General features: G+C 40.2%; 1 protein-coding gene across 2 annotated transcripts in view; it reads right to left on the reverse strand.

The window, feature by feature from the left end:
* ITGA2 (integrin subunit alpha 2) overlaps positions 1 to 13,169 on the reverse strand; it is a 93,566-nt gene that overhangs the window by 4,928 nt on the left and 75,469 nt on the right. For both annotated transcript variants that reach the window (XM_070246825.1, XM_005604279.4), the window contains 5 exons: positions 10,871 to 10,973; positions 9,318 to 9,428; positions 8,244 to 8,348; positions 5,505 to 5,618; positions 2,295 to 2,384 (listed from right to left, as the gene is read on the reverse strand). In XM_070246825.1, coding sequence (XP_070102926.1) covers positions 2,295 to 2,384; positions 5,505 to 5,618; positions 8,244 to 8,348; positions 9,318 to 9,428; positions 10,871 to 10,973 — 523 coding nt within the window. The remainder of the gene's footprint in view (positions 1 to 2,294; positions 2,385 to 5,504; positions 5,619 to 8,243; positions 8,349 to 9,317; positions 9,429 to 10,870; positions 10,974 to 13,169) is intronic.

Here is a 13,169-nt window from a genome sequence, read left to right on the forward strand (position 1 = left end):
GGCAAGGAATTCAAGTTTTCTAGTTTCCTCCCTTTAATGGCATCAGGGTTTAGCGGATGTGTCATCTCTGAAAATCTCACATTAATTACTTATGAAGTAGGAACTTCAATTTCTGGCACACGGTCTCACTATGAAGTGAAAGCATTTGGAATCCAGGCTCAGGGAGGAGGACTCAAAGGCCAAACAAATTAAGATCCAAACCCCTTGTGATTAAACAACAGTAACAACTTCACAAACTTCCTGAAATATCGATTTCACTTAACTCTTACTCAAGCTTACTTGCTATGGATGGTTAAAAAGTAGTATTATCTTAGAGCTCAAGTTGACATTTTCAGTGATAAAAATTGTCTTTGAGTCTACATACTTGACTCTTTCTGGCCACTTCCTGGCAATCTATGTGACTTTGTAATAGAATGGCTGCCCTAGGAGTTCTAACAATAAAACTGGATATTCTTTTTTTTTTTAATTGCAGAAAGGATCACAATCATTTCCTCCACAAACTATATTCTTCAAAAGCTACATTTTGGAGCAAAACACGGGGACAAAACCATATTTACTTGATTGAACACTGAATTACGGCGGCAGATGAGCTGTTTTTCATCACAGAATTTATGACTTGGGCCAAACTTGAGTCTGGCCTTTCGGTGACTATATTCTCATTTGTATTTTCAAGAGCTAAAGTAGTCTTTATAAATTTAGGAGTAAAGTAACTATAAATTCATAGAGTTCACTGCTTAATGGCGGTTAGATCTCTACTTGTCTCTATTCCGAAACTTCCCAGTCTGGGGTCCGTGGATTTCTATGGATCCATGAGTACAAAATTTTTGTATTAGAGTTTTAAATAGGACTGGGATTCAAATAAATTTAAGAGTTACTTATCTACCTATAGGGATATGTCCATTGATTATTTGGATTCCAAATGTTATTTTAAAAATTATCCAAAATATTATTTGGATTCAAATAATATTTTTATAGACACAATTAAGTAATAGTTGGCCCGTGTTATCAGTATTGCACTGAGAAAACCAAGAAAAATCTCCTAAAGGGTTCATTAAAATTGTTAGAATTTTCAATTAATACATTTATTAAATACTGCTTTCTAAAAAAACAAAGACTTCAGCAGAGGTTCAAGTATTGTCTGAACACTACATTTTTCTAAAATGAGCCTTAAAAATCTCTATAGCACTTTTCCCCCAGGCTACGTTCATAATACTTTATATCTGAAGCCACATTTCCTTTGGCTCCATTTCTGATTTTCCACGCTCCAGCCTCTGAAGAGAGGGTGTGGGCCTTTGCTGAGGGTCCTAAACCAGAGGCAGAGAAGCAGTCTCTGTTGTGTGGAATCCTTGTCCCTGGGACAGCAGTGCTGTGCACTCCACTCTCAGGCATTGAGAGGTCCAGAGTTCACAGGGCCATTGGCTTTTTAACCAAGTCTGTAGGCTGCAGCAGTGACCGAGGCAAGCTGCCAAGTTGGCCTTGGGGTCAGAGTCTTGAACTGGCTTCCAGTTTCTAACAAAAGCATTAGGAGGAAAACGCTCAGGGCTCTGCCAGCAGATTAGCTGGACATGGAAATCCCGCTCTATCTAAATACGGCGTATTCTAACCAGAGTTTCAGTGCAAAGGAGACTCGTCCCATGCCAGGTCTTGGAACAGGGAGCTTTTGTTTTCTCTCAAAGTACATTTCTTTGCAAACCCCCCACCCCTCTTTTTTTTAATCAACCAGAAGCATTTATAGTTTTCTAGACTGGAAGACCTAATGGATGGACATTTCACACAGTGTCAATGTCTAGCTATAAGGAATACTACTAAAAAACAGAAGCTCTCTAATAATGCCTTATTTATTAAGCATACTTCAACACTTCTCTTTAAAAAATTCTCTGAACTACAATATATGATTCAAATAAGCATGACTTGGATTTTATGGTCTAAGATCTAGACTGTTTTGTGTCAGCATGAGGAGAAGGGAAGAACTGGTGGTGGTCCGGCATAGAGAAGAGAGCCCCAAGCAAGACGGAGCCCCTTTTGTTGTGCCTTTCATTGGAACATCACCTCTGATCCAACTTTGCCAACGTGGCGGGGGTGGTGGGGTTGTGGAGGAGGCCAAGAACATCACTGAACTTTTCTGTGTAGCAAACATCCTTGCCGAAAGCTCAACATAAATAAATATTGAATTTTTAGAGTTTCAGTGAGATACTTCTACATATACGTAGGTGAGAACAACTATTCTGAGTTTTCAGAAATGGAATGCCCATCCTAGACTCTAACGCCCACAAGGAGGGATGTGATGCGCTCACCGTGACTGTGTTTTCTTCGATCACATATATCTGAGGGTTATAGGTGTCGATTTCTGCAGGTGCTGTCAGCTGTACTGTCTGGAAAGTCGACTGGAACATAAGAATAAGGAATATATTTTATCCTAGTAGAAGTTAATGCATAAAACTCAGCATGTTTATTAATTTTTTTCCTTGTGGAAAGTGACAAGAGCAGATGCCAACTCTGAAGACTCAAGAATCTTTGCGTGCTTAGACTGACGGTATGTGACAAGACCACACATGAGAAGTACCAGAGGCTTAAACCGTGTGGATGACCACGCCCTGCCACAGCAAATTAAACCCAATCTCTGGGGGGTGGAGTCCAGACACCAGCAGGTTAAAACATCTCTCTCCAGGTGGTTCAAACTTGAAAACAGAGTTGAAAAACAAGGGTTTAGAAATGAAGTTTATGATTGGGAAAGATCATAGTTCAGATTTTTAAAAACTTAATGAAGTTTGTGACATCAGGGGAAATTGCAAACTTGATATTTTTATACACTTACCTGAATAAGTCACATAAAGGAATGGAAAATCAGACTAAAAAGGAAAGAGAATTTTTCTTCTGGGTACATGTGTAAAATAATACTGTTTAAAAGTACACTTGAACTTGACCATGCATGTCAGCAGTAGACACTCTGAGCCTTTTGTCATGCTATAAAACGTGAGCAATAATTTCAGCTTTCCTACTCCAAGAGTTTCTATTAAAAATATTGGATTTGGGGTAGGCACATAGGAAGGACATATACTTTATGCTGATGCTACTAGTAACCTCCTAATATGATTTAACTTTACAAGCATCCTTGGATCTAGTTACAGAAAAAGAAGCGATTTTTCAATGGATACATTCTTGATGTGTACGTTGTTTTCTCTATAATGCAAATATTGGGACTGATGCTTACTTTGAAGTAAAACACAATGCCCAAACTCAACACAAGACTGGAGAACTGCCTTCACATGCTCGGGTTACTAGGATTCGGTTTTTCTGGTTATTAGGGCACATGATTCATTATACTCCATGAGGTAATTTGCTAAACTATATCTGAGAGCCAGAAAGCAAGAATGCATATCCAAAAAGTGAGCAATTTATTTCCTTTCCACTGGCTCCCTCTCTGATTAGCCGTCTTAATTTTCTCAAGATGGAAGATTGCATCAGAAATTAACCCTGATCACTCGGCTCTTAAACACACATTAGGGGGAACATTAAAAGAATTAATAATGGTTTAAAATTTTTAAAAAAGAGTAGCAGTTACATGAATGCTGGTTTCATAGTCCCTGTAGATTAAAGAGGAAAGGATTTCCTTACAATACTGATATATCTGCTAAGCTTGGCCCTCCGCACAGTGCCGAGCATCCTGCAGGGTTAACACGCAGGGGTAGGTATGCCACACATACCTGGGAGAGCGAGGTAACACACCTGCTCATATTCAACAAGACCTTCCCTTACAAATGGCAGTCAACATTGCCATCGATTTGGAATCACTTTGTGATGAAATTACTTGAACTGTTAAGTTGACTTGCACGGCATCAGAAAGAGGGTTAAAGGCAGTATATTCATGGGTTCTAATACGGGAAATGAGATCTGTATTTCAGACTGGGTCTCCTAGGTGGTCTGAGAACATGCACTTGGCCGTTGAAATCGCTGAAAACAAGGTGGGGATAAACATTTGCCCTCTCATGAAGGAGGAAGATGGGGAGGCTTTGATATACCGTAAGGAGTGTTTTTCAGCTTAACCATCATAACCATGTTGAAAAAGCTTAAATAATACACTTCTTTAGGATTTTGCTCCCAGAAATGAAACTGCTGCTTGGAAAACCTTTGGGAAAGTACTCTGAAAAGTCTTATAGTTAAAATGATGTAGCTTTAAACAAACTCAAGAAAAACCAAATGCTTTTTACAGGGCTGGCGTGATTGCGTTTTGATTTGCAACAGTCAGTTTTCCTTCCCAGCTGGCAAAGGTTGCTATGAAAACATTTGTTCCTCAAATCCAAGGAGCCAAGAACCAGTTGGTGAAACTGAGCACCAAACAGCAGCAGCTGGGCCGGCAGTGTAACTATCGGCATGCTTCACATCTTACAGGATGGAGGGGCATCCTGCAAGCAAACGCAACTAACAAGAAGACAAAACAAAGCAAGAAGAAAACCCAACCCTTCACTCCTCACCCCCCACTTCTCTATTTTTTCCCCCCCGCCTATCACTATTCCTCTTTCTATTATGTCTTTATCCAAGAATATTGCTTATATTTTGGTTCCAGGGGAATGAGGTTTGCTGGAGAGACCATGAAATGATCAGGAAGTAGGGAATAGAGGATAGTCGGTAAGCACCTTGAGCACTGATTTATTTGTTGAAAAAAAAATCCACTGAAAGCCACAAGGCCCCCTGAAGATTTCAAACTAATTTCTACTTTGCTGCCTCAGTCAAAGCCAGTGTTGGTAAAACGAATAGCTAGCCCCTTATGCAGGGAGATTTAAGCAGCACTGCCTAGCCTTATAGTTTTCATGCCAGACTGAAATTCTGGCTCCCAAAATCTCTGCTGAAAGCAGATATCGCCACTGGAGTCACACCTGCCAAATGGAAAAACACACCGACATTGTTTTGGCAATTTCTTCAAACTTCTCATGAGATTGAAATGACTTAAAAAGTTGTACGCACATGGGGCTTTCCCCAGAGAAAGGGTAAAACAGGAGAGCAGAGTGGTGGCCTGGCTCTGATACAGGGAGACGGATCCTTATGTTAGATTTATCTACTGGGTGGTTTGAGATCAATCAAACAAGTAGCTGGGAGCTCAAGGCATGAGGCAGAGTCATGTGCATTTTGATTTGGGTGTGGTGGAGACTAGGAAGTCAGAAATATCAAGAACAAGGGGAGGTAGACAAAGCCAGTGGCCCATTGTAGCCAAAGGCAGCGGAGGGGATCTTGACACCATTCCCAGAGCTTCTCATGTAGGAGGTTGGTGTGGAATCAAAGAAGCAGGCACTTCACAAGCACCCAGGTGATTCTGGGATGCAGCCAGATGGGACGAACTGTCGAAAGGGATGGAAGCATGCTGCTTTCCAGGGGAAACGGCTCTGAGTCTTTTGGACGCTGCCCACATTAGCCAGAATACTAACTTTGTCAAAGGGTGTGGCTTCTTGACATTGAAGCCTTCTGTTTCCTTGCTGTTGATAAACCCAATAAATAGAGCTGGTACTTACTGCTGCAAAAGTCCCGTTCCAAATTCTGGTCGAGACGTTGAGGAAGTATTCACTCTTCATCTGAAGGTCTGTCAGCCAGCAGGTCACGTTACGACATGAAGCCGTTCTGCAGTTCTTTCAGGTTGGCGTCCATGGTAAAAGAAGAGAGAGCGTCAGAATGGGCTTTGAAAAAGAAATGCTAAAAGTTTACAAAGATAGGTAAAACCCAGCGCTAGGAAGGATCTGGGGAAACAAGCAACCTCATGAACGTTTAGTAGTATATCATAGGACATGACGAGCACAATCCTTCTTCGAGAGATTTTGGCCCTGTGGCTCAAAATGCAAAATGTGCTCACCCTCTGGCCCAGCCATGTCCCATCTGTATGGAGGGCCTCAGGAGAGAACCATAAATGTGTGGAAAAAAGCACACCAAGCCTGTTTATTGCACTACTATTTCAGAGTTAAAGAAAAACCCTAAATAATTTGTGTTTATCAATAATGTCCTAGTTAAGTAAATTACTGAATATACATGCGCAACATGCAGTACATTGAGTCATTAAACCTCACGATAAAGATGCATTTCTTAGATTAAAGAAAGTCGACAGTAAGGGTGAGTGGTTGCCAAGGGTTGCGGGGAGGGAGGGATGAACAGGCAGAGCACAGAGGATTTCCAGGGCAGTGAAACTGCTCTGTAGGATACTATAGTGGTGGACACATGTCATTATACATTTGTCCAAACCCACAGAACGTACAACACCAAGAGTGAACCTAACGTAAACTATAGACTTTAGGTGCTTATGAGGTGTCAATGTAGTTCACCAATTATAACGAATGTTCCACTCTGGTGTGGGGGCATTCTGATAGTGAGAGAGGCTGTGCCTATGAAGGGGCAGGGGATATAAGGGGAATTTCTCTACTTTCCACTCAATTTTTCTGTCAAACTAAAACTATCTAAGAAATAGTCTGTTAAAAAAAGTCTATGATGGGGGCTGGCCCCGTGGCTGAGTGGTTAAGTTCCCGCACTCCGCTGCAGGCGGCCCAGTGTTTCGTTGGTTCGAATCCTGGGCGCGGACATGACACTGCTCATCAAACCACGCTGAGGCGGCGTCCCACGTGCCACAACTAGAAGGACCCACAACGAAGAATATACAACTATGTACCGGGGGGCTTTGGGGAGAAAAAGGAAAAAATAAAATCTTTAAAAAAAAAGTCTATGATGTATTGGCCTATAAAAAATGGTAGTGTGGTCCATATATGTAACAGTATACATATATCTGTATGTGGATTAATGCTTAGAGGTATGGAGAAGGATGTTCATGAAATGTTAAGAGTGGTCAGCTGTTAGATTTCTAGAGAACTTCAGTTTCTTTGTAGTTTTTTGCGTTCTCTGTTTCACGTTGTTCACTGTGAGCAGCTGCCATTTTTACAAAACCAAAACATTTTCAAAAAATAAGGAAAATGCTGAGAGGCATAATATTTTGGCGTAATCTGAGATGAGTTTCTATTGGGCATTTTTACATACTACTGTTCAGATGTAAACCACCCTTACACTGTAATTATATTACAGTTACTTAAAAAAGAAACTGTTTTATTCTTCTATTTTCCTGTTTCCCCAACCCATCATGAAACAAAACAATTGTGTAACAGAAAACCTGGGGGCCGGTCCTGTGGCTGGGTGGTTAAGTTCGTGAGCTCTGCGCTGGTGGCCCAGGTTTGCTGGTTTGGATCCTGGGTGTGCGGACCTAGCTCCACTCATCAGGCCATAGCGTGGTGGCATCCAACAGAGAAGAACTAGAATGACCTACAACTAGGATATACAACTATGTACTGGGGCTTTGGGGAGGGAAAGAAAAAAAAAGAGGAAGATTGGCAACAGATGTTAGCTCAGGGCCAACCTCCTTACACACACACAAAAAAGAAAACCAGAATTTCAATGTTTTTCAGAGGGGAGAGCTGTGGTTTGTTTAGGGTTACTGTTTGCTAAATGTTTACTTATTTTAATACTTAATATGTGCCAAGAGCCATGCTAGATGGTAATCTAGTCTCTTTCCCAAAGAAAGGGGCATAGCTCTGGAGCAGGAGATGATAAAATATTAAAAAGCAAAGAGGGGCCGGCCCAGTGGCACGGCGGTTAAGTGTGCATGTTCCACTTCGGCAGCCCGGGGTTCGCCAGTTCAGATCCCAGGTGCGGACATGGCACTGCATGGCAAGCTGTGCTGTGGTAGGTGTCCCACATATAAAGTAGAGGAAGATGGGCATGGATGTTAGCTCAGGGCCAGGCTTTCTCAGCAAAAAGAGGAGGATTAGCAGCATATGTTAGCTCAGGGCTAATCTTCCTCAAAAAAAAAAATAAATAAAAAAGCAAAGAAGGGCAGCTGGAGCGTCATATTTAGCAGCTAACTGAGAAGACGTCAGTGATTCTATGGAGGGGATGTAAGGAGCTTCACCTCCATAGCACACACCCAGTTCCCTCATGGCTCTTCACAATATTTCCCAAATGCACAACACAAAAACAGTAGTTTTAAGTGGAGTCCTTTTGATACGCTGAAATCTGTAACATGTATTTTATAATAATGGCATAAGTAGTAGTTCCAATAACCTAGTCTTGAGTGTGTATTTCTAAACCTTGATTCATACGGGCCATCAAAGGCAAAATAAGAAAGTTCTATGATGAGGTAGTAGGAGAAAAGAATTGCCTTAATTTCCAGGTAAAACAACGAATCGCCAAAGGAAACTGTGAACCTGTTAACCTGTTCTCACCAATTCTTTTATGTGCCGGAAATTTTCACTCTTGAAAGATACTGAAGACAGTGTTTGTCCTATTTTCAGTGGATTTATTTCGGCATTACAACTGATGTCACCAGCCTACAAAGAAAGACATCAAATCAGTCTTAGGAAGCAAAACTGTTTATGATGTTCCACTCGACGTTAGGAGAGCTTAGTGTCACATGTCAGAGGAGGGAGGGGCTTCCGGCACCTTTGACAGCGCTGACCTGGCCACACTTCTTGTCACGGCTAATGTAAACTTTGAAGTATCGAATTGTTTTGACGTGACTTGAAGGGGTGGTGGTGGTTCTTTACAACCCATACATGCTGAGACAAATTTGCAATAACAATAGACTATGAGTGATTTAATTCAGGGTTCTTTTCTGTGGAACATTTTAGGGTTTGGATTCCCTGTAGTCACCTACGCACGCCACAGGAATAGAACCAGCTTAGTGCTAGACCCAGGCTGAGTCAGTGTCAAGGGCTTTGGCTAGAGTAGAGCTTCTCAGGCCAGGCTGCATATTAGAACCACCTGGCAGGCATGGGGAGCTTTTAAAGAAAAACTCTGCTTGTAGAGCATTAGTCCTAGAGATTCTGATTTAATTGCCTGGTGGGTGGGCCTGGATATTGCCCGTATTTCAAAATTGACCCAGGTGATTAAAATGAGCAGCCAGGGTTGATTACTACCGTGCGAAAGTCCAGGATGGCAGCTTAAAGACCAGCTACAAATTGCAGCTGTGTAGACCCACTACTCTATGCAATGTGGGTTCCCAGTCAACTGACTTCTCAATGAACAGGACTCTGACAAAGTCAGATCTTCACCTGGCCAAAATGGGGCTTTACGAGTAATTTCTGCACCTGTAAATCTCTAGACTCAGACATTTGTTTTCTTATAACAATATCCTGCTTCTAATATGAAGTTAACTGCTAGTTAATCGGCACTCAGGATGCATAGGGGCTATCTTCTCAGTTTCCTGTCTACGAGATGTTAGACCTGATCACCCCAACCTCATGAAGTACTTCCATGCCGAAAATGCACATTTTTATAGGCAATCCAGTTGCCTTTACCTGATCTGTGTCCACCCCAGTCAGGTACATCAACGGATTCTTTTCTTTGGTGTATTGAGGGATGTGGATGATTACAGATGCCATGCTTACTGGAACACTTCCTGTGGTTACCTAGGTATGGAAGAAAACAGTCTGGTTATGGCCACATCATCCACATTTCTAAGGAAAGTGATCAATAACCTCTGTTGATGAAGGACAACTATTAAGTGGTAAGATCGAATCCATATGAAAGTGAGTCATGGCTTTAGAGTCACACTTTGGGTCTCCGTGTTTCACCTCTTGAAAAATCTCAACATCTACAGTTTTAACTGGGAAATAATTTGTAACTAGGAGAGGGTTTAAACACCTACTATCTGTGGAGTTGGGCCTCAAGGGAGTGAAGTCCCACTTTGCCCCTGACTAGCAGTGTGGCTTGGGCAACTGTTTGCTCCAGTTTCTCATTTGTAAAATAAAGATAATCAGCCACTCAGTAGGTACAGCATCTGTTCTCCTTGCTGAGGAGTCTGTTCTAATTGGCCAGTGCTCCTGTCCTGCTGCTTGTTAAACATTTTAAAGAACACCCATAGGAATAGTAATCCTACCAACCTCATACCTCATCTGGGAATTAAATGGGTCAACATGTGTAAAGCAATTGATACAAAGGCTGGTACTTATTACACTCTCCATGAATGTTATTTTATTGTTACTGCTAATTGACTAAATGTTTCATTAAAGTAGTTGCCAAATATCATGCACATTTTATAAGTTCCAGTATTTGGATCACACATTAAAACGCTTTTAAAGATTTTTCTAAATTCCCAAATTGCAGAGTTGCAACCATGTAACAAATTAGTAGGAAATGTACAAAAAAAAGAGATTGCATAGCCTTAGGGTGGTAAATGAATTCTCTTCTTTTTACTTTCCAAAGTTTCTGTAATGTTATTATATTATAAAATAGTCCTTTCACAAATTAATTTCTCTTTACATACTTGATACTTTAGATTGATAATTGCATACTAATAGCCAATAGAAACTGATTTTAAAGTATTCCTAGATACTACCCAGCAGGATTGTACAAAATGCATATTTGTATACAAATGGTAAGCTTCTCAAATAGAAGTGGTTTCCGAAGATAAACTGGCATACTAATTATGTTCCAGAGACTTTTGTCCACAGAAATACCATTATATTAATGATCTGTTGATTACTGTTGGACATTTGCTTTCAAAATATATCAATTATCCCAACTATGCACAAAGCCCACCTGTTTACTTAACTGCAGTCGCCCTTAGTGGTTCCCACAGCATGGCACCTGGACCAGCAGCATTAGCATCACTTGGGAACTTGTTAGAAAAGTACATTTTTAGGTCCACCCCAGTCCTACTGAATCAGAAACTCTGGGGATGGAGCCCAGGGACCCACGTTTTAGCAAGATCCCTAGGTGATTCTAATGCATGCTCAAGTTTGAGAACCACTGGTATCTTTCAACTTCTTTTTACTTTCTTCTTCTCTTCCTGGCCTCGTTTTTCCCCCCTTTCTCCTGATTTTTCCATCCTTATGACAGGCTTACCAACCTTAATGGAGAAGATGAATTTTGGACCAATATCTTCAAAATTGTGCACGATAGAAGAAACATTCCCATCCGAGGACACTTCATAAAAATTTATGTTGGTAGATCTGTTGGACGATGTTTGTAAAGCCAAATATTTTAGTTATGCTGTTGTTCTTGAAGCTTAATATTTCTTTTATTTAAATATCTTCTAGCTTATATTAGAAGTAAAAAGATTTACATTCGGGTACAGACACACTAAATGAAAACAAGTGGTTATTATGGGCTTATGATCCCATATACATTTCTAAGGCTAACACAAATTCCTTTCAAAACATATCCCTTCATGATCTTTCTGCTGAGATTCTTTATGTTATATGTTTATCAGTTGTAAAGTCTCTAAAATAAGTACAAATGTATGACTTTAGAGCTGATAGTGAAACTCTTCTCAAGATTGCTATTATATTGACTGGTATATCAACACAGTGGAACTTAGTCCGTGTTGATTGGATGCATGGATTTATAAGCTAGAGGATTTTCCTCTTGGTATGGCAGAAATACAATGATAGGATATTGGGCATTAGCTCCTACAGTATTCATCACTGGATGCCTGTGAAACAAGACATACATTTTCTGTATTATTCCTTCTTCCTATTCTTTCCTACTTTCAAATCAACTCTAATGCTTTAGTCTGAATTGGGCTTTGTCAATCTGTTTCCAGCACCCATGTAGAGACCATTTTTAAGATGGCTGACCCAGAGGTTTTATTAGACTAGATGTAGAGGCATTGGACTAAACGTGATCTCTTTGCTTGGGACCGCCAACTAGGGTTTGCAAGTGAAGAGATGAACCAGGTCAGAGGAAGCCTCACAGGACTATGTAACTGGGTACCCTTCCCTTTCCTCACTCATTGCTGGGGCTCTGGGGCTGGATTCCAACCAGGGTAGCTTTGGTGGGGGTTGGGGGTGGGTAGCTGGGGAGGAGTCTGAGAAGCAATATTCATTCCCACCAGACAATTTATCCTAATTATAGGACGTTGATTTTATTTCCTAAAAGAATTGGACTGGACATTTTCTGGTAGAGTTTTTTGGTTTATTTACTAAAAATCTTTCCTTTCTCTTTTTTTATGCCTTAAAAAAAAAAAACCTCTCCAAATTCTCAAAAGGAAAATATGTCATAGGGAGACTTAAATAGATGTGGTATTTGTCAAGCTTATGTATATGAGAGGAAACAATGATTTGTCAGCCTTACATGGAAGATGGGAAAACTGACTAGGATTTGAAATAGAAGGCCTGGCTGTGTGTGCATGAATTATTCCCTTTGCCTTCCAGAAGATCTTTGTGGGAGCTCCTAAGCACAGCCAGTTTCTAAATTGATTAATATTTTCTGCTTTTGCATTTTAAAGAGATCCAACATTTTTTCATTTATTCCCTAAGAGTTCCTTAAGTGTTGATCAATATATTTATAATAGCAGTTAGCTATATTCAGGGGGATCCCATTTTAGAAATAATTCCACTATCCTCTATTTCCACCCATCATATATGCACAATATAACTGCACATTTATACAGTATCAACGTGGTTGCTAAGGGATACACTCAGTAATGGGGTAGGACTATTTTTTAAAAAGTTTGTAAAGATGTTTGTTTCAAAATGTTGTCTACAGCATTGCTTGTGATGGTTAAACAAAACAAAATAAAAATGCAAAACAACCAGATATCTCATTAATATTGAATTGGTTACATAAATTATGATCCAGACAGGAACAGGACAAGTTAGATCTGTATGTCCTGACTTGAAAACTTCTCTAAAATTGCATAAAAAGCAAGGTACAGGAAAATTTTATCATCCCATTTGAGTAAATAAAATGTGTATATTTGTGTGTGTGTGTGTCACATCACATATCCTGGTAGATAAACAAACCCTGTATCTGGAAGGTCATCTGAAAACAGTCGAGATGGTCATCTATGTGATGACCAGACAAGGCGGGGAGGGATGACCCACTTTTCATTGTGTATCTTTCTGTAATGTTTGGATTTTCTATCCACGTACATTTAATGTTTTTCTTTCTAAAAAACATCTAGAGGAACGATCTGGGTGGTAGGATTAGGAGCCTCTTTAGCTTTATTCTTTATAATTCTCCATATTAATTTTTTAACTGTATAATATAGTTTAAAGAACTTCAGGATTTCTTGGAATCCAATTTATCATCACAAAAATACATAGCTAAGATGTTAGTAAAAACGAAGTCCCCTTTCAATCTTACATTCATTTCACGTTAAAATATCTGAAAAAATTGGCCACGGTGGGAGAGTGGAATCATAA

This window comes from Equus caballus, chromosome 21 (assembly GCF_041296265.1).
Source record: "Equus caballus isolate H_3958 breed thoroughbred chromosome 21, TB-T2T, whole genome shotgun sequence".
NCBI classification, from domain to species: domain Eukaryota; kingdom Metazoa; phylum Chordata; class Mammalia; order Perissodactyla; family Equidae; genus Equus; species Equus caballus.